The sequence below is a fragment of the Fukomys damarensis genome, unplaced genomic scaffold (genome assembly GCF_012274545.1).
Source record: "Fukomys damarensis isolate Sample0158 unplaced genomic scaffold, DMR_v1.0_HiC HiC_scaffold_23, whole genome shotgun sequence".
Lineage (NCBI taxonomy): Eukaryota > Metazoa > Chordata > Mammalia > Rodentia > Bathyergidae > Fukomys > Fukomys damarensis.
In genome coordinates this window covers 30,620,086-30,645,860 of record NW_022900935.1, presented here as the reverse complement: position 1 = coordinate 30,645,860, position 25,775 = coordinate 30,620,086, and the positions used below count along the sequence as shown (strand labels likewise).

Below are 25,775 nucleotides of genomic sequence, written 5' to 3'. Positions count from 1 at the left end.
AAAAAAAAAAAAAAAAAAAAAAAGTAATTTTTACGTGGGAAGAAGAGAGATACAAATAGTTCCATGGTTTGGGTGTCTCCTAACAGTCACTGTGTAGGAAGGCTGGTTTCTAGAGCAGGTGCAGTAACAAATACTGTGACACCTTTAAGAGGCGGGGCCTAGTGGAGGTCCTTAGGGGCCCACGTAGCTCTCTCTACTTCCTGGATATTCTCAGGACAAAAGTAACTCACTACTCTGATACTCTTGCCATTGCTGTTTCCCATCTGTCCTGGGCCCCTCACCAAAACTGAAGTAATGCAGATGTCATGCTCTTGAGCATTCAAAATTGTAAGCTAAATAAACTTATTTTTACTGTAAGTAGTTTGTGTCAGTTATTTTGACACAGCAATGAAAGACAATGATGTGACCAATATGAGATGGCAAATAAGGAAACAAAGAGACGCTCAATATCATCAGTCACAAGGGAATGCAAACTAAAACCACAATGAGAAACCACTACACACCCACTAGAAAAATAAAACAAAATACAAAAAAGTGCTAAAAAGGACCTCTAAGAACTGAAATTTGATATTTTTCATATACTGCAGGTGAACGAATAAACATATTATTGTATATCCATTTATACTGTGGAATACTACACAGGAATAAAGGGAACAAACTACTGATACATGTAATCAGATGGATGAATTCTCAATTGCTAAAATGAAACAAACCAAACATGTAAGTGTAGCTCCATTTATATGACCTTCCAAAAAATATAAAACCACAGGGAAAAAATTAGATCAATTGTTATCAGAGAAAGAAAGGGAAGGCCCCAGATGAATATGAAGGGGCACAAGGCAAGGTTTAGAGATGATGGATATGTATGTACATATATCTTGATTTAGTGGTTACATGATTGCATGTTTGTCTAGATTTACCGATCTATATATTTTAAAAGGTAAATTTTACTTTACACAAATTATACATCAATAAACCTGAATAAAAAGTTAGAAAACTTTAGAAATAGACTTGCAGAAAATCAAGGATAAAGAAGAAAATCCTAAAATTTACCCAAAAAGATACAGAACTACCTATTTTTTAAAACTAGCTGAGCATGCGGCTGAGTGGTATATACTTAGGATGCACAAGGCCATGGTCTAGTATTATAAAACATAACAAAAAACAGAAGCAATTAGACTGCAACAGATGTTAGGAGATGAGACAGTGATATACGGAAAGTACTGTACGTGCTAAAGTGAGGTAAAAGGAAGAAATGAAGGAATGAGAGAAAGGAGAAAGGGAGGGAGAAAGGAAGAAGTAACTGTGTTGACCTAGAATTTTATAACCAACTAATTTATAATCAACTGCCAAAATTTAAAAAAAAATTCAGGGGCAGGGGATATACCTCAGTAGTATAGTACTTGCCTAGTAAGTATAAGGCTTGCTTGTATGCCCCGGGTTGAACCCTCAGCACCACAGAAAAAAATAATTCAGACATAAAAAGTCAAAAGGAACTTATTGGCTGTAGGCCACCATTATGAGAATTAATAAAAACAGAGAAGCAAGTTCAAATGAAAACACAGGATACTGAAAACAACAAGTATAGAAAAAAATCATGGGTAATATAATTAATGATTTTGATCAAACTGATTATTGATGTTGATTTTATACTGATTTTGAGTGAATAACTGAAAATGAATAAAAACAATTTTCACAAAGGTAAAATAAAATATAGACAATTAAGACTGATAAAGGTATTAAATGAATAAAGTGTGCTAAGGTTTGTCATATTTGGGGGAAAAAATGGAAATACTGTGTAGTAGGCAGAAAACTCCCACCAAAAGACTCCTAGATTTAACAACCAAATTCAATAGTGAAGCAAGATATAAACACTCAAAAACCATTAGCATTTCTGTACACAAATAACAAACTCACTGAGAGAGAAATTAGGAAAACAACACCTTAACACCTTTCACAGTGCAGTACAAAAATGAAACACTTAGGAATAAATCTAACAAAGTAAAAGAGCTTTACATTGAAAACTATAGTACTCTGAAAAAGGAGATCAAAGAGGTTATCAGAAAATGGAAAGATAGCCCTTATTCTTGGATAGGAAGAAACAATATAGTGAAAATGGCCTTACTTCCAAAACTCTTATACAGAATGAATGTAATCCCAATCAAGATACCAATAACACCTCATAGAACTAGAGGAAAAACAATCCCAAAATTCACTGGAAGCAGAAGAAACCTAGAATAGCAAAGGCATTTCTGGGCAACAAAGACAAGACAGAGGGATCACAGTTCCCAACTTGAAATTATACTACAAAGCTTCCATGACAAAAAATAGCATGGTACTGGCAATACCCAAGGATCAATGGAACAGGAGGTACAAAAACAACTCCAAGCACATTCAGCTACCTTACCTTTGACAAGAGGGCCAAACACCTTCACTGGAAGAAAGACAGCCTGTTTAATAAACAGTGCTGGAAAAACTGGCTCTCCACATACCAAAGATTAAAACTAAACCCATATCTTTCACCAGGCACTAAACTAAAATTGAGATGATCAAATATCTAAATATTAAAGCAGAAACACTAAATCTGCTGAAGGCAGAATAGGCAAAACTCTTGAAGACATAGGTATAGGCAAAGACTTTATGAACAAAACCCTGATTCCACAGGAAATAGTACAAGGAATCAAATGGGATCTCATCATAGTAAAAAGCTTTTTCACAGCAAAAGAAATGACCAACAGAATGAAGAGAGAACCCACAGAGTGGGAAAAAACTTTATCAGCTACTCCTCAGACAAAGGACTAATTAACTAGACTGTATAAAGAACTAAAAAAAAGAGACCTCCCACAAGTTTAAAGACCCAACCAAAAATGGGCATCTGAAATGAGCAAATACTTCTCAGATGAATAAGTACAAATAGCCAATAAATATATGAAAAAAATTTTGAACATCATCAGTCATTCAAGAGACACAAAGCAAAACAACAATGAGCTTCCATCTTACTCCAGAAAGAATGGCTACTGTCAAGAAATCAACCAATAATAGATGCTGGTAAGGCTGTGGGGGAAAAGGAACCCTTCACTGTTCATGGGAGTGTAAACTGGTGCAACGGGTATGGAAATCAGAATGGAGATTCTTCAAAATCTGAAACTTGAAGTTCCATTTGACACAGTTATTCCCTTATTTTTCCCAAAGAGAGTTAAAAGCAACATACCACAGTGATGTATGCACTCCTATTTTTGTAGAAGCATAATTTGTAATAGCTTAATCTTAGAAACAGCCTAGATGCCCATCAACAGATGAATGTGTAAAGAAAAATGGTTTTTTATGTACAATGGAATACTACTCTGCCATAAAAAAAGATAAGTGAGACATTTTTAGGTAAATAAATGCACCCTGATACCATAATTGTAAGTAAAATAAATCAGAAACACATATTTAAACATCTTATCATTTCTCCTGTATGAGAAACTGAAAGCACAAATAAGTACCAAAATGGATGATAGATATTAGGAAGCAGGAAGAAATGTTTAAATGGGAAGAGGGAACAAGAGAGGGAGGAGGGAAAAGGGAAGGAAGGGAAAAAGAAAAGGAAAGGGAAATGGAAACAAAGCTTTTGTAAAGAAGGAGAGGAAGAGGCCAGGCGTGGTGGCACATGCCTGTAATCCCAGCACTCCGGAGGCTGAGGCAGGAGGAGAGGCAGGAGGATTGCTGTGAGTTTGAGACCAGCCTGGACTACATAGTGAGTTCCAGGTCAGTCTCAACTACATGATGAGACTCTGTTTCAAAAAAACCAAAAAACAAACAAACAAAACAAAACAAAACAAAAACCAAAAAGGGAGGAGAGGAAGAGGGGTTGAAGGGAGGGGAGCAGAAAGAGGAAAAAAAGAAGAATCAAAACATATAATGTACAGGTGCTAATTCCCTATAGCGAATATGATCTTTATGCATATCAAGTGTGCAAATAAAATTAATTTTTAAAAAACAGAAAAAAATGACATCACGGCAATAAAGAAGTCTTCCCAAATTTAAAAAAAATTGAGGCATAGAGAGAGATTTAAAGGAAAGTGACAAATTTCTGCTGGCTTGAAAGAATGCCAACATCCTTGTTGTAAGCCAGCCACAGATCACAAAAGCAAGAAACTGCAGGTGTCCTCTAATGGTCAAGAGTAGACACCAATCAACAACTAGCAAGAAAATGAGTTCTGTTAGACACCTAAATGAGTTTGGAAAAGGGGCCTCCAGCTCCAAATGTGAACTGGAACACAGGTGATAGATAACTTTTAGCTCCCTAAGAACATGCCATGCCTGGACTCCTAATCCATGGAAACTGGGAGATAGCAAATTTGTGTTGTCTTAAGCCATTAAGCTTGTGGCTTAGAAATACAGCAATAAAAACAATAATATGAACAGGGCATGGTGCCACACACTTGCACTCCCAGCTGTTCCAAGGCTGAGGCAGGAGGATCACTTAACCCTAGGAATTCAGGATTATTATGAAAATATAGAGACCTGTCTCAAAAATACATAAAATAAAATAGGGCAAGAAAGCCAGGGATATGAAAGAAGAAAGGAGGGAGGGATGTAGACAGGGAGGGAAAGGAGAAAGAAGGAAGGAAAGAAAAGAAAGGAACAGAATGAACAAACAGATGCACAGACAAAGAGGAAGGAAAGATTCCATTTTATACCCACAAGACTGGTAAAAATTAAAGTGGATAGCATCGTTGTTGGCAACTCTTGTATACCGACCTAGACTATTACTATTATCTTACAATCACTTTCAAATAATTATTGTCATAGGATTTTCACATTTTAATAGTTTAAAATGGATTCTATTGGTGCACACGGAAACCTTTTAAAAATATATAACTAGAAACTCAGAAAAATTAACACAAAAAGTCTAATCCAGCTAAAATTAGCTAGAGATTTCAATAAACTTTTCTCAAAAGGAGACATACATATAGTCAATAAATATGCAAAAAATTTTAAAAAACTAATCATGGAAATGCAAATGAAAACCACAGTGAGAAAGCCTCTTCTGAGAATGGCTATTATCAACAAGTCAAAAAATAACAAGCACCAGTGAAGATTCAAAGAGAACTCATTCACTGTTGGTAGGAATGTAAATTTGTACAGCCATTATGGAAAACAGTATGGAGAGTCCTTAAAAAATTAAAATACAGAAATATATGACCCAGCAATTCTACTATTGCGTACATCCAAGTAAATAAAACCCTATATCAAAGAGATACCTGTATCTCCACATTTCTTGCAGCACTATTCACAACAGCCAAGAGGTGAAATCAACCAAGGTGCCCATCAAAGCCTGAATGGTAAAAATGTAGTTCATATACACAATGGACTATTATTCGGCCATAGAAATGAAATCTCACTTGCAACAACATGGCTAAAACTAAAGGTCATTATGAAATAAGCCAAACAGACAAAATCCCATATTCTTACTTATTTATGGAAACTTTTGTGGATCTCAAAAAGGAATGGAGTGGAAGTGGAATCACTAAAGGCCAGAACGCAAAAACACAGATAGGAGATTCGTAAGTGGAATCATCCAATACATACATTTTGTGCCCCGTTTCTTCAGCTCACATAATGTCCATGAGTAACATGGGTGTTGTTGTGTATATTAATAGTTTGCTCAGTTTTATTGTTGAGGAGCATTCTTATGTACAAATACACCACATTTGCTTGATTAGCACCGAATTCCATTCCAAATGGAATTTGATCTATTTTGGGGGCTCTTTCCATAGCCATCTTTCTAAATGCAAATTAGATTATATCACTCATACTCTCCCTTGTTCTTTACTGCCTACAGAATTAAGGACATGCTCCAGAGCAAGACATTCACGAGCCTCCCATGCCCTAGTCCCCATTACCCTCTTAAAATCCATGTGAAGGATGTAGACGACTTCAAATGAACCTATACATTTTGGAACTGACAACAGTAAATATCAAAATGTACTTCGTAGGTATAATGTGATCATTATCACACAAAAGTACAACTAATTCATCACAGAGATTAAGACATAAAGGCTTATCTTTTATGAATAAACTACAATCACATTAAAATGCAACTTTATGTCCTGCTTTTGTACTTATTTCTAAAGTATTTTCTATAATATATTGTCTTCATAAACATTATTTTAAAAGCCTAAAAAAGTTCCAAAGGGATGCACATATCTAATAAGTATAACATAGTTAAATTTTTTTTTAAACTTCAGCTGGATATTTAGGTTGCTTCTAAATTTTTGTGTTACATTTAGGCTATAACAAACATTACATCCAAACGTACATTTTTTTTTTCCAGGGATCAAACTCAGTACCTTGTACCTGCCAGGCAGGCGCTGGGCCACTGGGGTAAATCGCTGCCCCTACATTTTATATTTTAGACAATGTCTCTGGCATAGAATCTCACAAGGGGAATTACTATATTAAGAACATCTGAATGATTTACATTTTTAATATATTTATGAAACATTATCAAATAATACATGAAAATAGTATTTTAATCATTCATACTAACCTCTCCAAACCTTCTTCCTCTGAGACAATCTTTTTTATCATTTATTTGGTTAAGTTCCCACACTTTAACTACTCATTCCCTATTTATTAAATATAGATATGATTTACTGTTAGTCTTGTTTTGTTTTTGTTTTGCTTTTTGAGACAGGGTCTCACTATGTAGTTGAGACTGACCTGAAACTCACTTTGTAGCCCAAGCTGGTCTCGAACTCACAGCGATCCTCCTGCCTCAGCCTCCCGAGTGCTAGGATTACAGGGGTGTGCCACCATGCCCAGCTATGATTTACTATTAGTATAAATGAGAATTTAATTCAATTACACCACTGCTTACCATTTTCTGCTAAATCGGGTAGTTTGTCATATCAAAAAATACACTATAAATACATTTCTTCCTTTCTGAACTTTAGTATTCTTCACATTAGTATCATTAGCATTCTCCAATTTCTAACAGCTATTCCTTTACTTTTACAGTTGTAGTTAATATCTACAATTTATTATGAACTCATAAAAAATTGTCTATGTGAATTGTTTTTGAAATATTCATACTAGTGTTTATACTGTAATTATATAAAGCACTGAAGATTATGTTTATGACTAAGTTATGATTATATTCCCTCCACCAGATACAAACTCAAAGGAAAAAAAATTTTTTTTTGGTACCGGAGATTGAACTTGGGACCTTGTGCTTGCGAGGCAGGAAGCGGTACCACTGAGCTAAATTCCTAGCTCTCAAAGGAAAAATTCTTACATGAAGGTCAACAGATTCACTTACAACTTTGATTTCAACCTTTATAAAACAAAAAGAACCACACCAGGAAAAGCATTAAATATATAATTTCCTGAAGCCATAGCAATTTCTACTGTGTCACTTCTATTGAAGTTTAATGATCTAATTATAAATCTCATACTATTGCAGTATCTTATATATGAGTTCAAAATTTTTTACTGGCTACCAGAGATACAAGTAAAGTCATAAGGCATTCCTACCTGCCAGAGCATCCCGATAAAGCTGCACAAAGTGATTAAAAATGTCTTTCGGCAAACACTTCTCATCTGGTAGACACTGTAGAAGGACGACTATCTCAGACTGACCCACTGCATGCATTCCCTTAGTTGTGAAACACCAGCACTTCCTATTCACATCTAAAGATGGAATAAAGATAGAAAAACGTAGACATTTTTAAAAATCCTTACTTTTAAATGTATACAAATCTATGTTACAAGAAAGAATAAAACAGGTCATACTGAGTCTGTATAATTCAATGGAACAAAGAACTATTATAGAAAATAAAGCACGTTAATGTCTCTAGCTCTTTTCTCAACACTTAAAAAAACAATCAGAAGGAATATAAAAGAAATAATGGTGAGAAGAAATACACTTAAACTTTTAACTATTATTAAAAGGCATAATTATTATAATAATCAATTCTATTAATAATAAAAAATAGACCATAAAGATTACAGGTTAGTCTTCTGCTTTCATACAAAAAAAATCACTTAACTAAGGGAAATAATTACTTATGTAATACAGAAATAACATAAAAGCCAGCATTATAGCTTTGGCTTCAGGTTGTGACCTAAAGGAAGTACATCTTATGGATATTTATTAAATTTATTCTATGACTAAAAGGCACTAAAGTAGTCCTTTCTGGGAGAAAATTCTAGGTAATCAACAACACTGACTTTACTTGTTTTAGGCTGTTACAAGTTATAAAAAAGTGGACTTCTCTAGACTGTTTACTTCTACTTCTTCACTTGTAGGCTATGAAAAATCCAAAAAGCGCAAGCCATACATTGTCAAAAATAGTGTTTAATTCTTGAAATTTTTATCATTCATACCCTAAAACAATGGAATCCTCAAAGGAAATAAAAAAGGATTCAAATAAAATTATGGATACTACCTTTATATAAAAACTAATAAAATTTCTTTCATTTTGAAAATTTTTATTTTTGTATCTAAACAAGAAGTGCCCAATTCAACTATAAGACAGTATCAACTTCACTCTCAAGGTTCTGCACTATAACTAAGGTTTCTGGGATTAAAACCTAGTATGTTCTGAAAAAATGGAAATAAAATGTTTATAAATGGGGAGGGGAGGAGGGGTGAAGGGAAGGCAGGGACAAGGGGAAAAAATGAGAACCAAGACCTGTCATGTAAAGGTACAAGATCCCAATAATGAATGTAACTGTACTGTATATCTAAATGTACCAATAAACTCAATTAAAAATAACAAAAACCTAGTATGTTCATTGTTTGGCCCCCTGAATAATTTATTCACTTTCGGTTATTCTGGAGGTGAGCTGTAACTTAGCATTCCATCCTCTCAAGAACTTAACTCAGATCAGTTCAAGATCTGTGTGATTTTACTACATGGAGAACTCACCTATTTCAATTTCACCCTGGTGACTAAAGACAAGAGTTTCAGTTAGTCCCACAGTTGTCCCCTGGGACATATTTTATATATTAACTTCATCAGGATCCAGGTTTCAGTAAGATACAGCTCTACTTAAAAATGTATGTAATAAATTTGAAAAGTTCATTTACTATCTATAAGTCTAATTTAATTCAATTTTAATTAAAACAAAAAAATTTCTAACTTACAATTTACAATTTTAACCACTGACAACAAATTTGCATTTAAAACAAATACAAGTGGGTCAGGGCCACCATCTTCCAATTGCTGCATTACTGATATCTGTGATGGTTTCTCTTCCACAGCATAGTCTATAAGGAGAGAAAACATTGCAATAGATTGATAAAGGGACAAAATGAGAAAGAAATGTAATGGACAAGGAGCTAATTATTCACAGGAAAAAGACAAGCATTTGACTTATAGACATACTGAAGTGAGGTCTTGGCTTGTACCTGTTCCAGCATCACGAGAATAGCGCCTTCTTTTACTCTGAAAAAGGAATCTTCCAGGTTTGGATGATAGTAAGTTTACTATAGACCTATCCCCAAGTGGTTTGTGGCAAATCTAAAGATGAATCCTTTATTAGGCAAAAAATTCCAACTCATATAACAAGAATGTCATATAAATAAGTGCTTTAAGACCAATATTCGAAATAACCCAACATACACAAAAAAGTGATAATATCCTAATAGTTTCCTCTGGAAAGAATGTTAAGGAATTGGAAGAAAGGGTTCCATTTTTATTCTGTACTCTTTTGTACTGTCTAAATTTGCTGACCATTAAAAAATTAGACTTTAAAAACCACTCAGAATACAGAAGTATCACAAGTACATGGTTCATAAAATAACTCTTCTATGAACCCATAAAATAGAAAAATATATAATAATGCCTATGTTTTAAAAGGTAACTGGTAATAATATGAAAGGATTTATAGATACAATAAAGGTGAGAGAGTCTGAGGTTAAAAAGATTAGGTAAAAGACTAAGACAAAGAAGAAAGAGTACTAATAAGCCTTCTCCTGAAAACGAACTAACTGGGTGCTGACCTGTATCTATCAACAATAAACTTTGCCAAAATTAAAAATTCTTTTGACTGGATAATAAATGCACCATTTACCAGAACTCCCCCCAAAACATACATACATATTTATACATACAAACATACATATTGCATACATTTTATATATATGTACAATTTTTGCAGCACTGAAGATCAAACCCAAGGCCTAACACACTAAAAACATTTTTAACAGTAAAACTGATATTTAAGCCTTTACTATATTTATTATATGTATCTTTCTGAATGTATGTTCTTATTTCAAAACAGCTAAAATTAATGCTCTGACTGTATCAGGGTGAGCTAATTCTAAAACCACAAACAACTCTTCACAGTATTGTGTTCTCTGAAATACAAAGAAAAAACTTCTAAAAAATTACATTTATATTATAATCGATATTATATCACTCCCAAAAGGAAATGGCATCAAAAATAAAAACAAATAATCTGCTATAAAATAGTATGTTTTGTTTTGTTCTGTTCTATTTTTTGTTTTTTGGAGACAGGGTCTCACTATGTATTTGAGGCTGGCCCAGAACTCACTGTGTAGCCCAGGCTGACCTCAAATACTCTGTGATCCTCCTGCATCAGCTTCCAAGTGCTGGGATTCCAAACATGTGCCATTATACTTGGCCCAGCTGCCATAAAATAACGAGTAAAATTGTTTCCATGACATGATAGTTTCTTTTTTGTTGGACAGGAGACAGAGGGTTATCATTCAAATTCTGTTTCCTTCTTTTAATCAGAAAGCAACATCTGGCAACATTTGGCAACATCTAATTACCCATGCTTCAATGTACAAACTCTACATACCTCCTTTTACACCAGTGGAGATGAGAATGGGAGGAAGGCCATCTTCAGGAATAAGGTTCATTGCACTTCCAACGGGACTTCCAACCTGAGTTATATTCCCAGAGAACAGGGCAACATCCACCTAGGAAAAGCAAATCAGCAAAGCAAGCATTATAGAGTGCAAGCTTTGGTAGAATATAGTTAATACTGTAAATGGTAACTTAGGTGAAAATCTGAAAGTCATATTTTTGTTTTTGTTTTTGAGACTGGGTCTCACTATGGAGCCCAGGCTGGCCTTGAACTCAGTGAGTTTCCTTCCAAGTGTAGGGATTACAAGCATGACACAATCATCTGAAATTCACTTTTTGAAAGACAGCTCAAGATAATTAAAACAGTCCTACAGCTTTATTCATAATAAAAAACTACAAATAATCCTAATGTCCATCACGAGAGAAGCAAATAAACTGCAGCATATCCATACAGTAGAATACTATTTAGTAATTTTAAAAATTAATTTTTTGCCAGGTATGGTGGTACATGCCTGGAAGTCAGCACTTGGGAATCTGAGACAGGAGGATCACAAAGAGTTTGAGGCCAGACTGGGCTACATAGTGAGTTCAAGGCCACCCTGAACTACATAGCAAGACTGTTTTAAAAAAATTTTTTTTGGGGGGTGCACACAACAGAGATAAATCTTGTAAATACTAGGCTGAGTTTATAAAGTTAAACCCAAAATATTATATAATATATTTCCATTTATATGAAATTCAAGAACAGGTGAAGATAATCTATGGCAATGATAGCTAACCTTTCAGAGCTTTCAATGATACAAACAGCCTGCTGTGGCATGCATGCCATAAGTTCACTACCACTGATTTGTGATAACAAGAGTCAGAGTAATAGTTACCTGGCTGGGGAGGGGCAGGTATTGACAGAAAAAGTGCATGAAGTGAACCTTTTGCAGTGGTAAGGTTTGTCTCTTCAGCTAGGAGGCAGTTTCATATAGCTCTAGATAATATAAATTATATATGTGTATGAATACGTGTATGGAAAATACACATCAACAGACGGTGTTACCCTCGTATAAGGGAACCCTAGAAGATGTTGTATATCACAGAAAACCCATTACCCTGCTGGCTTTTAGAAAAGAAATTAAAAATGCATGTGTAGCAATCTCAATGACCAAGTTTACCCAAGCAGCAGTTCACCATACTAATAAACATCTAGAAGCTAATGGCCACCATTTTGAGAACGTCTTGTAATTGTAGCAGCCAAAAGTATTGTATTAATCTCATGATGTCTGAATAAATTTAGTATAAAGGATTTATACAAGTTTCTCTTTTCCTGATGTGTTGGTGGTCTTTGCATGTATCAAGTTGTCTCTTAAAAGTTAATGCTCTTTAAGCCCTTAAAGCACTAAAAATATTAAAGGTAATTTAAAAAAATATGTCCATGTCTTGTCATATTTGATCTATACTATTTATAATTTAGGACTATAAGATTTTAGTGGATTTTTGCTAAAATTTTCTAGTGTGGTCAATATGGCAGATATTAAAAAGAGATTTGGAAATTTTTAACAACAAACCATTATTAATTGACTTGAAGGCCTGGTGTAAGATATAAAATAATTGATTCCAATCTGTTATTTAATAATAAATAAATCTACCTTTTAATATCAAATGAAGTGGTCACCTGGCATCTATTTTAATACTTTCTGTGAAAAGTAATTTACTCCATTTATTAAGCATCTATTAAGTGCCAAGCATTCTACTAAGCCTTCAAAATGAGAAAAAAATATATTCCAGTCTGGCCTTATAGTTTGTTTTTCAATTTACCAAATAAATACTAAAACAGAGAGGTGAACAATGTAAAGGCAGAGAAATAGAATAATTTACTTGGTTTAGTTCCTTTTGTTTTCCTATAGCATTCATTTACTTGAGAATTTATTTTTAAATATTTATGTGTAAGAACCTACCATATAAAGACATATAAAAGAAAAAAATCATCATTATGTAAGTCCATATTTATATCTGGTTCAGGCAAGAATTGTCAAAGAACAGTAAAATCATTAGCTGAAGGATTACTGGAGAGCAGGATATTCACAGTCTCATATGACCCTTCATATTACTTATTAATTAAAAAGGTACTCTCGCAATGGAGAAACATAGTAGACATCTTAACTGATTATCAAACTGATACTTCTTGATATGATTCACTAAAAAAAAAGGAGCAGTCCTTTAGCATTATTGTCAAAAAGTTTGTCTTAAGAAAATCATAAGAAAAAATGAGATAAATACTAATTTAGAACATTAAGTAAAACATGACCCAAATTCTTCAAAAAAGACCAAAAAAAGTAGAAAAACTGTTCAAGATTAAAGAAAACCTAAGAAACGTGACACCTAAATTTAACTGTAATCCTTGATGGAATCCTGATTTTTAAAAACAGACAAATTTTATTTAATCGGAAATTTGTGTGCATGTGCACACATGAATACAAACACACACCTAAATGAAAGCTATAGAGAACAATGGAGAAATCTGAATATGGATTATATATTAACAACAGAATTAGATGCTAAATTTCCTCCTCATATGATCACTGTGGTAAAATGATTTGCTATTAAGAGACAATAAAGGAAAAAAAAGATTATAATAAAGTACCAAGTGGTGAAGTGAGACTAATCTTCAAATGGGAAAAGGAAGGGGAAGGAGGGAGGGAAAGAGAGAGGAGAAGAAGAGGAGGAGGCGCAAAAGAGAAAGGAAAGGAAGCAGGAAACAAGGAAGAGAGGGAAGAAGGGAGGGAAGAAAGGAAAGAAAATATGTGTGTCTATATCTGTAGTGGTAAAGTAAATGATAAAATGGTAACAGTTTGTGAATACAGATAGTTTCACTATACTATTCTTCCAACTTTTCTGTGTGTTTAAAACATTTTCCAACTAAAAAGTGAAGGATTAAAAAAAAGAAGAAATATTCTTTAAAAAAGTCATGGTGGAGATAGAAAGATAAAGCATAGCTTTGGCTCTCACTCTCTGCAGCCGTAGGGACAAAAAGTAGCACCAAAGTAAAAACAAACTTAGACTATAATGTCTCTTCTCTAAACAGGAAATTCAGCTCTTTATGTGCTATAGTTTGGATGTAGTCTGAGTGTTCCGTTCAAGGCTTTTTATGCTAAAATTGAATCCCCAATGTGAGGTATTTAAGAAGTTAGGAACACTCTACGGTGCTGAGAAGTGGGGCCTTTGGAAAGTGATTAGGATTAGATAAAGTCATTAGGGTGGAGACCCCATGATTAAATTCTGGTGGCTTTTTAAGAAGAGATAACCAAAGACAGACACAAACATGCAGGCACACACGCATGCTGTCTCTTGCCACATAATGCCTTCCACTCCTTAGGACTCAGGTCTTTACTGGAAGCAGCCCCTTGCCATTGGACCTCTTTTCATTAACACTTACCCAGTCTGTGGCACTGTGCTATTAGCAACAGAAAACATACAGATATAGTATGTCAATAAGTCTAATCTTAACATGGAACTTTTAAGTCCACAAATAATATTACCAAACATATAAATAATTAGCAACAAAAATTCTACGAAAGCTTCAGGAGTAAGAACTTTATCCAATCCTGACATAAATTATGGATTCTGAGACATCATGATGTGTCAGTGAAGGGTCATCAATTGTAACAACTGTGCCACTCTGGCAAATGATATTGATAATGGAAAATCTATGCGTGTGGGGGGATAGGAGGTTACTGAGAAATCTCTCTCTGCCTCTCCATTCTGCTATGAACCTAAAACTCTTCTTTTAAAAAAGCCTTTTTTTTGTTTTTGTTTTTGTACTAGGGATTGAACCCAGGGCCTTTTCACTGAGTTACAGCACTGACTTTTCTTTTTTATTTTGAGACATATTCTCCATAAGTTAAATTGCCCAGGTTAGCTCCAATTTGTGATCCTTCCACCTCAGCCTCCCAGAATGCTGGAATTAGAGGTATGTGCCACCACGCCAGGCTAAAAAATAGTTTTAAAAAGAAAACTATCCCCACTTTTACCCTCTTATTTAAAATTAAAAAGATGGACATATATATTTAATTGGAGCTTATGGCCTTATAACCTTGAGTACTAAATTTAAGGGAGCAACCAGTAATAAACAGAAAAAGACTCACTGTATAAAAAGATCCTATGTGTATCCTTTCTAATTTTGCTTCTAGGTAGCTCTGTTCTCTCACTGACTCCAAAAATAACATTCATGTTTGTCTTCTTCTCAATATTAGGCTATGCTGGGTGTGGTGGCATACACCTGTAATCCCAATACTTGGGTAGCTGAGGCAGTTAGTTAGAGGCTACAAGTTAGAGGCTAGCCCAGGCTACATCATCGAGTTCAATACCAGCCTGAACTTCATAGCAAGATGTTGTCTCAAAAAATCAAACCAAGCCAAACCAAATGAAAGAAAACTAGGCTTCGGGTTACAATAGCGAGTTCAACTTAGAAAGACCCTGAGCTACATAGCAAGACCCTGTTTCAAAAAAACCAAGCCAAGGGCCAGGGATTTAGCTCATTGGCACTGCTGCCTGCCTCACAAATGCAAGGTCCTGAGTTCGATCTCCAGTACCAAAACAAATGAACAACAACAACAACAAACCAAGCCAAAGTAGGCTCTAAAGAAGGGAGAATCTCATTACCCCCAAATCAGGACTGGTACTTCTACAAAGATGAAAATGACAGCACAAAATGAGCTAGTTTCTTTAGATAATTATATCAGATTTCTATTCATTAAATCAATAGTTTATTAATTTATTCAAACTTTTGAATCCTTTTTTTAAAATCTTAAATGGAAACAAACAGGTCAAACAAAAAATAGTAGAGATGATTAGGTTGAAGGGAAAGGAAAAGAATAGCAGTTCCTTAGCCGTTGTTCTACTGCCCTACCCTTCCTCACCATGCACTCCCAAGAGGCCACCAGAGAACCTGGGGAACATGGTTTAGAAACAAATATAACAAGGGCCCAGAATTTCTTCCACCCTGACCTCTAGCTATAGAGCCTGAACTCTAGCTGAGTTCATCTGAGAAAAATCTCCATGAAAATCTTTCTCCTGAAAATATTTCCCAAAAACAGAGCAAGCAAAAACATATGATTCTGCCACATTTACTTACTCTTATGAATATCTCTAAACGCTTGCTCCATGCTACACTGTATTCAAAAACTACAGGGCACCACCCAAAAGTCACTTAATTTAGCAAAAGAAAATAAAAGGCAGCACAGTGTTTAATAAACTAACTACTCAGGTTTGCCATTTTGTTTTTCTTACCTCTGCTGGTAGAGGACTGGTAGCTACTGGCTTGACTGGGTCATGTGACACAGCCAGGGTTCCTGTAGAGGAAGTTCCATTCATTGTTAATTTGGCTGCATCAGCAACTTCTCCATTGGGCAAGATCCCATCAGCAAACCAAACTCTCCTCTGCTCTCTGGGCTGAACCACTTGAAGGGCCAGAAAAATAAAACAGGCATCAATGTGACATTGAGAGGATTTCTAATATCAAAGAAGAGAAGGTCACCAATTCCAGATGTACAAGGAAATCATTAGCTAGCATCTTAACAATTAGAAATATTTTAATAAAATATACTTAAATGTATAATTTATTTCCATAACTTATAATGCAAAGACCTAAAATACTTTTCTTTAAAATGTTAAGAACTTTTAACCACACACTGTCCTCCGTCAGCGATAGGAATACAGGAAAGTGTTTTAAGTGCCTACAAAATAAATTCATAGTGGGGGAAAAAAAAGTCTAGCAATAGAAATCCACATCCCCTAAAAGTATGAGGTTTCCATGGAAATTAAATATCTGGAAAAGTGATATGGTATTTTTAAAGGACAAGAGATGGTCTGAAGAATGTTGAAGAATTATTAATTAATAAAGGAAGATTTGGCACCGATATGTAAGAATTAGGCAGCAAACAGACCAGACCTTTGGGTAAAGTACAACTGAAGAAGAAAAAGACTGATCTGGCAGTACAAAAGTAGTCTGCATTTCAATAAAAGGACAGGGGAAAGCTGGAACATTAAGTCTGATGAAATGATCTTTTTAAACTCAGTCTTGGATATCAGTCAAAACCGACAGAGATTAGGAAAGAGTAAAATGACAAATGAAGAAAAGAGAATAACGATTTTAAGAAAGAAAGATGGAACTCACAAAAATGCAAGGAGCATCACTGAGGAATGATCTGAAAAGAGGGGAAAATAAGGAAGAGTACAATAATCTCAATAGACAACCTTGATCTTCAAAAAGGGAGGAGGGCCATTTAGCAAAGGGAAGGGACTACTACTAATGAAAAGGCATAAAATTAATGAAAGAAGACTGATTTTAGTTATCAAAGGAAAAATTCTGACAAGATCATTTAAGGGAATATGCATGGTTTTTATTTTTAACATTCATAATTCCCTGAAATTTGCAAAGCACCTTTCATCTAAAAGGTAGTATTCTAAAATAAATTGAGTCTATAAATTCCTACCTGTCATATGATAGAATTAAAGCCCTAGATTTTAAAGTATATGTTCCTAAGATAATATTTTTATAATGGATAGGTTAAAAATCAGAAGAGAAAATGGCAATGGATATTCTGTAAAGCAACAGTAGAATGGGCTGGTCAGAAAGAACTCTCATTGTCATCACTTAGTAAATTCCTACAAAGAAAATTAAGGTAAGCATGGGGCTAAGATTTTACAAGCTGACTGCAAATTCTGTAAGTTGCTTCAAGGATAAGCAGTGCAATTATTCAATTTTTAAACTGGAAAGGAGACTGGCATGTTTTCAGAGATGCCTCCAAATTGGAACATCAGGCAACAAAATTTTTATTTTGTACTTGCCCAGATATAGTCTTGACACACTTCTCACCTTGTTCTTCCACTTTAATAACCACCCAAAGGGACTCATCTGCCGTATTTTAAAGACTTGTGCTGTAAAGTCACATCAGCACCTTTTCAGAGGAACTGGGTGAGGAAAAAGAGAGAGAATAGCACATGATCCCCTACCTTCTGTTCCAGGGTGCTTTAAAACTCCCACAGGTACCATCACAGTGGGAGGTGGAGAGCTCAGGGCTCCTGAGGCCTGAGCTTGCTGCAAGGGAGGGATAGTAGAACAGTATTCAGCAGGATTGTTAGGGTTAGGGCTCTGGCTTGAGGCACTCATCATGTTCTCCCAGGCTTGAGCTAAAGCAAATACAGACACAATCAATGTGAATGGATTGCAAAATATGGACATCAAGACCTCCACAATATTGGATAAATAATGTAGCTCCTCCTCATTAGTACTCATAGTATGTCTCTCTTCCAGCTAGAGAAGGTGTTAAGGAGACAAGTGGTTTTATTCAATAAAGGAGACCATTTAGCTAAGTAAGCTATTTGATTGGAGCAAGTAAAAATTACATGATATTAATTTTAAAAATAATTACATCATACTTCTGATACAGACCAAGGAGATTGGTCTGAGTTAAAAAACAAGGCCCATGGCCTTTTGAAAGGAGATCATATATTTAAAGGGACTAAACCAACATCAACTTTAAGGATTTGTAATTGGGATAGCCATTTGGAATTTTCTGGTTTTTTAAAAATAGTTAATGAATGTTATGAACGTCTATCAAAATCTGGGGCAAAAATAATAACTTTATTGTATGATTTCTAGTTTTATTCCTAGACTTTGAGGCTCTTAGGTGAGATAAAAACTCATCTGAAGATTTCAGAAGCCTAAAGCTGAGGAGAACAGATCTCAGTATTTTTATGAATTCTACCTTTATGTAACCATTACCCTACAGAAAAATATTCAGCAATAACAACCATTTCACATCTTTAGTGTGTCTCAAAAAGCATAGGACCCATTTGAACATGAAAATGTGCCAATATAAATGTGATCAACCAGTATGAACGATCACAAATACATTAAGATTCTATTTACTTTAAAGTTTTACTAACTAAATACTGACATATCTACTATTGTCTTTAAAAGTAAAAAGGATGAAAAGTGCCATAGAAATGAATGGTATCAAATTTTATTTTTGAGTTTCAGGTAATACTATATACCCAGGAATAGAAATGACTAAGTTTTTGAGCAACTTCTTGAAAATCTCATTCAACATCAAAGAATGATCTACAAGATTTTGAAAATTTATAGTCTCCAAACTGCAAGATAAGACTAGTAACAAAAGTTGTGTTCTTTTGAAAGCACTGGCAGAAGGGTGGGTAGGAAGAGAAAAGGAGAAAGGGAGAAGAGATAGGGAACATTGAAAAGCATCAAATTAAATATTCAGAAAAAGACTAGGCTAAGCCATGCAAGAGGAAAGATGCTGGAAAAACCAGAAGTAGATTACCTTAGGATCCCGTTAAGGGCCTCCTTGGCTTAACAAAAAGTATTCCATGTGAATCCTCTGCCATTTCTTTCATCTTTAGCTATGCCACGTTTAAAAAGTTGAACGACCTCATCAAATAAAAGAGGTATTAGGTATTGTACTTAAACAGCATGCTCTTGTCTGTGGATATGTGTTCAAAAATAAAAGCAGTAAAATAAAAATTGTCAATTGAGCACCTGCGTGGAATAACCACCATCTAAAAAGTGACCCTTACGAGTAAATGATTCACATTTGATCAAAAGTATAAGAATTCAGAAATGGGAGGAAATTGGGTGGATTACAGGAGATTAGAACAGATCAGATTAACTGACATGCAATAGGTTAATAAGCCAGCAACAAGAAAACATCACTATGAGCAATGCAGACAGACAGAGCAAGAGGGATCTCAGAGCAGGTGAGCTTCAGCCTGGAAAAGGCATACCATCCAGGCACAGGCAGCAGTAGTGGTGTCTAGGTTTGACATCTGATGTCTATTAGTAATTGTTTTGGTAAGTATACAAAGACACATTTAAAGAGAAAATACCATATACATCCTGATCTATTTTATTCTATATCTTTACAAGAATATTCAGGGAGTTTTGGTGTTTTTTTGTTTACTTAAATGCCCTTGAAATTAATTTCCAGTCCCACAAAAGATGAACAATGAGTAAGTTTTATTTACCTTCCCCTGGCCATATTATTACACTACATAGCAACTAAATCCAAAACCATTACCCTCATAACAAATCTAAACAGAACTAAAGAAATAAAAGGTAAAAAGTGCAGTTTTCTACTTGATCCTAGATACAATATTTATTTTTATAAAAATGAAAGCTAAAAAAGTGCTGTCAAGAATGCATCCTGGGTTAGGGATATAGCTCAGTGGTAACCTAGCATGCACAAGGCCCTGGATTCAATCTCCAATACCAGGATTTTTAAAAAAGGAACATTTTCTAAATTATTAAGGTGTTCCCTAGAAAGAGACAGCTTCTCTGGAAAGGAAAACTTTGGCCCAATTTTAATATTTCACCAGGTGGTCAGTAGCACCCCATCACCACCTCTCAAGTTACTTCACATGAACAGCACCAGATTTCCAAAGAACTTTGTTTCTCCCACAAAACTCACCTGGATTTAGAATTTTTTTGTTAAATTAGGCACAAAAGTTCAGAAATGCTAAGCCACTCTCAAAACATGGATATTAAGCTCAATATTTTAAAAGTTATGATATTTGAGGTAAAACTTATAAAAGCAGCTTTTTCATAGGGATTTTTTGCTCTGTTTGAATGATTATGACGTTTTAATACTTACCATTCATTAGCACTGAATGGCAGATTACACACACTCTAGCTTCCTTTCTGTCCATGTACAACAGTTTACATTTCAGGCTACAGCAAGAAGCACAGAAGACCTGTGGTGGAAAAGAACATTCTAAACTTACTAGTATCCACAGCACAAAGGAAGCAAAACAATACCAACCAGTGCTGATTGAAAAAGAGCTGTGTTAGAATACAATACTAAAAACTTCAAAAGTAAATGCAGTTCAGACCAGGTGCGAAGGTGCATATCTGTAATCCCAGCTACTTGGGAGGCTGAAACAGGAGAATTCCAAGTTCAAGGCTAGTCTCAGCAATTTAGCAAGAATCTGTTCCAAAGTAAGATATTTTCTAATGGAATGGGGACATAGCTCAGTGGTACAGTGCTTGCCTAGCAAATATGAGACCCTGTTCAGTCCTCAGTACCGGGGGTGAGGGGATGAAGTTAGGAAGCTGCACAATCAGGATGTGAGGAAAATCTGGCTACAGCATCTGTCACCTCATTGAACACCAGGGTTGATTTTGGTGATCTGGCTGGCTAAGCAGGTGTCCCCTGCCCCTCTTACTGCTCCATGTGCATCCCTCCCTGAGCTGTAAAGCTTTTCTCTTGGTTGAAGAGGAGGACCACCCCTGATAGAGGAAGAGAAACATTTCCTCAGGCAAGGGTATACAATTAGCTGTCCTCCCTTGCTAGAACCTCCAAATCAGCTCTCAAGGAAGCTGCACAATTCATAAGCAAGAGTGAGATTTACAAATCTGTGAACAATAAAGAAATCAATAAATTCTGCTGAAAAGAAAAATCTTGGCTTGACTCACACAGCAAGGGAAAACATATCAAAACACTTGAGTGACCCTGAGACAAATTTCTATGTACAATCACATAACACGGGCCTTTAAAGATAGTTGCATGTGTTATTTCTGTTTGGAAAGGAACTACAGCAGGATAAAATTAACAAAGATTGGAATTTCTGAGTTTTAACTTGTTTTTCTACAAACCTTATGTGTAGAATAATAACCTACACCAGCTATTTTCACTGGTTGGCTAAGAAGGGATCAAAACATAAAACTCAATCACAAAAATAAGAACAGATCCAAATACAGGAAATTAAAGCAGGCAACCAAAATCGGACATGCTAATTTTCAGAACCTCAATTTTACCTTCTGGGCTTAGCTGAATCACACTTCCTTCTCCCCTCCACACTATTCAATAATAATTTCCTTGGGTTCCTGTTAAGATTTATTTAATATTTATTTGCTTGAGGATTCTTTAGTATTTTATCACATAGAGCTTCATAGAGGAAGAAAACTGTTTTTAGTAGAATAAATTCTACTTCTACAGCTTTTATGGCCAAGAGGTATTCTATATCTCACAAAGCTGAACTGAGTGATAGCCACATCAAAGTTAATATTAGATAATCATCTTCCCTCCTACTTGGTAAAATTAACACCTAGATACTATGGTTGCTAAGTTTTCAATGGACTTTTCATTCTCTACACAACTCAACACGCAGGGAGAAGAGAAGATAGGGTATTCTTAGTTTCTATAGAAAGAAATTGAGTTTAGATGGTTAAATGACTTGCTCAAGTTTACAGCAACAAGATAAACACTAGTGAATATCCTGCTTCATTTAACCTCAAAAATTCTGTGAAAACACTGATTTATAATATAGTGAAGTAATGGACAAGTGCTACTGTCTAAATGTTTGTGTCCCTTCAAATTACATATTTTAAATGCCTAACCCCTAAAGTTATGGTATTCTGTGGAGGAGCCTTTGGTGACAGTGATTAGGTCATGATCTTCATGACCAGGATTATCATCCTTATAAAAGATACCTGAGAGAAATCCTGTGGCCTTCCAATGAGACTGGAGTGACACAGTGTCAATCAAAAATATTCTACCACATTTCAAATATCATCTAAGTACCTTCTTCCAAGTTCTCTAAGCTAGAAAGAAGCTTAGAGTCATAAAATAAAGTTAATTTTAGAAATAGAGAATTATACATTTTCTTTTTTCTTTCTTTCTCTCTCTCTCTCTCTTTTTTTTTTTTTTTTTTTTTTTTTTTTTTTGGTGGTACTGGGGATCAAACTCAGGAACTTGTGCCAGGCAGGTACAGAATTGCATATTTTCACATTTGAAATTAAATTTGCTAATTGACAAGCTATAACCAATTTCTGATTTGTTCTGTCACAGGAAGCACTGATTTAGAACTCAAGATCTTAACCTGTGTTTTTCAAATAATTATATTCTGGTTTAACATAGAGTAATGGACAAATTTATAAAAATATAAAACGTATCAAGAATGAATCAGGAAAATGAATATAAAATGTGAATAAACCTACAAGTAATAAATCAATTTAATAAGTAATCAAAACCACTCAACAAAGAGTGTTTCACTGGTAAATTCTACTAACATTTAGAGAACTAATATCAATCCTTCTCAAACTCTTCCAAAAAACTGAGTACAGACCTCTAGGACTCAACAAAGTAGAGCACTTTTGGCAAAAGACTTCAGTAGACGTTTCTCCAAAGAAGATATATAAATGGTCAATAAGCACATGAAAACATACTCAACATCATTAATCATGAGGGAAATGCAAATTAAAATCACAATGAGGTACACCACTTCACACTCATATTAAGTATGGCTACTATAAAAAAGTAAACAGAAAAAAGTGTTGACAAGGATGTGGAAAAACTGGAAACCTTGTATAATGCCTCTAAGAATAGAAAGCTGTGCATTTGCTATAGGAAAAATAGTAATTCTTTTAAAAATTAAACACAGAGGGCTGGGGATTTAGCTCAGTGGTTCTGCCACTTGCCTCGCAAGCACAAGGTCCTAAGTTCAATCCCCAGTACCAATAAAATAAAAATAAACACAGAACTAATATATGATCCAGCAATACCACTTTGGAAGACAGTTTGACGGTTTCTTATAGAGAACAATATAAGTATGGTGGTGCAGAAATATAAGTATGGAGTATGGTGGTGCATACCTGCAATTCCAGCACTTTTTGAGAGGCTGAGGCAAGAGGCTTGCAAGTTTGAGCCCAGCCTGGGCAATTTAGCAAGACTGTTTCAAAATAAAAAAGGGATGGATATGTAACTCAGTGGGGGAGGGTGGTGATAAAGTAGTTCTGTTTCTAGATATTTAAACAAATGAGATAAAAATTGTTTATATAAAAACCTGCAGATAATGAAATTGGAACTCAAAGGAAAAAGAAACGACAAAAACTACGTAAATACCCTCTTAAACAACCAATGGGTCACAGATGAAATTAAAGAACAAACTAGCTTCTATAATTAAACAATAGCACCACTACAATATACTGGAACTTACAGGATGCAACAAAAGTAGTTCTACAAGGGATATTTCTAGCAGTGAATTCCCACATCAGAGAATTCCCAAAACAGAGAGAGCTCAAATAAGTAACCTAGTGTTGAACCTCAAGCTTTTAAAAAGAGAAGAGCACGGCCAGGGATTTAATTCAGTAGTTCTACCACCTGCCTTGCAAGTACAAGGACTGAAGTTCGATCCCCAGTACCAAAAATGAAAGAAAGACAGAAAGAAAGGAAAGAAAAGAAGAGCAGGGCCAGGGATTTAGCTCAGTGGTTCTGTCACCTGCTCCTTGCAAGTGCAGTCCCAAGTTCGATCCCCAGTACCCACCCCCACAAAAAAAAAAAGAAAAAAAGAAGAGCAAGTTAAATACTAAGTGCACACAAGGGAGGAAATTATAAAGATCAGAGAAGAAATTAATGCAATTGAGACTAAGAAAACAATACAAAGAATCAATGAATTAAAGAGTTGGTTCTTTGAGAAGTTACATAAAATTGACAAACCCAAACTTATCAAAAAACTTATCAAAAAAAGGAAAGACCCAAATCAATGAAATTAGGAATGAACAGAGTGAAATCAAAATGGATCCTGAAGAATTCCAGAAAATCAAAATTATCTACCTTAAGAACTTGTACTCCAGGTCTGGGGATTTAGCTCAGTGGTTCCACCACCTACCTCACAAGTGTAAGATCCCAACTTCAAGCCCCTGTACCAAAAAAAAAAAAAGAACCTGTACTCCAAGAAGATGAAAAACTTAGAAGAAATGCACAGATACATATATGAATTACCAACACTGAATCAAGATATAAAACTTCTAAATAACTCAATATCAGTCAATGAAATTGAAGATATAATAAAAAATAAAATTATCAACAAAGAAAAGCCCAGGTCCCCCTGGATTAACTACTGAATTCTATAAGAACTTTGAGAAGATCTAATGCCACTACTCCTCAAACTCTTTAATGAAGTGGAAAAGGAAGAAATACTCCCAAATGCATTCCTGGAAGCAAGCATTACCCTAATACCAAAATCAGAGAAGAATCCAACAGCAAAAGAGAACTACAGGTCAATCTCCCTAATGTGCACAGGTGCAAAAGGCCTCAATAAGATACTGGGAAGCAGAATGCAGCAAATCATTAAAAAGATTACACACCATGACTAAGTAGGGTTCATTCCAAGGTGCAGGGATAATTCACATATGAAAATCAATAAATGTAATACATCACATTAATAGAACTAAGGACAAAAACCACATGATCATCTCAATAGACACAGAAAAAGCATTTGACAAAGTCCAACACTCATTCATTATAAAAATTCTACAGAGAGGTGGGGCCAGAGATTTAGCTCAGTGGTTCGGTGGCCTGCCTTGCAGGCGCAAGGACCAGAGTTCAATCCCCAGTACCCCCCCAAAAAAAACACTCTACAGAGAGAGGCCGGAGATTTAGTTCAGTGGTGCCACTGCCTGCCTCACAAGCCCAAGGTCCTGGGTTCAATCCCTGATACCAAAATAAAACAAAAAAACCTACAGAGAATTAGAATAGGTCTTTATCACTACCTGATAAAAGACTTCTATGACAAAGCAAGAGCCAACAACATACTAAAATGGTCAAAAACTGAAAGCCTTCACTCTAAAATCAGGAATGTTCAAAATAGTTCTGGAAACAGCCAGAGCAATTAGACAAGAGAAAGAAATGAAAGGAAGATAGCTAGAAAAAGAAGTTAAATTACCATTATTTGCTGATGACATGCTATTCTACATAGAAGACCCCATATATTCCAACAAAAGACTCATAGAATTAATAACCAAATTCAGCAGCATAGCAGGATACAAACTCAACACTCAAAAATCAATAGCATTCCTTTATACAAATAACAAACTCTCTGAGCAAGAAATTAGGAAAAAAAAAAAACTTTCACAATAGTAGCAAAAAAAAAAAAAAAAAA

At 35.0% G+C, this 25,775-nt stretch overlaps 1 protein-coding gene across 2 annotated transcripts in view; it reads right to left on the bottom strand.

Annotated features, from left to right (window-relative positions):
- Zfyve9 (zinc finger FYVE-type containing 9) overlaps window positions 1-25,775 on the bottom strand; it is a 101,175-nt gene that overhangs the window by 39,060 nt on the left and 36,340 nt on the right. The window contains exons 4-9 of one of the 2 annotated variants that reach the window (XM_010610316.2): window positions 20,489-20,588; window positions 17,832-18,008; window positions 16,107-16,276; window positions 10,822-10,942; window positions 9,140-9,262; window positions 7,525-7,680 (exon numbers count right to left, since the gene is read on the bottom strand). In XM_010610316.2, coding sequence (XP_010608618.1) covers window positions 7,525-7,680; window positions 9,140-9,262; window positions 10,822-10,942; window positions 16,107-16,276; window positions 17,832-18,008; window positions 20,489-20,588 — 847 coding nt within the window. The remainder of the gene's footprint in view (window positions 1-7,524; window positions 7,681-9,139; window positions 9,263-10,821; window positions 10,943-16,106; window positions 16,277-17,831; window positions 18,009-20,488; window positions 20,589-25,775) is intronic. The other variant, XM_010610317.2, reaches the window with a different exon arrangement.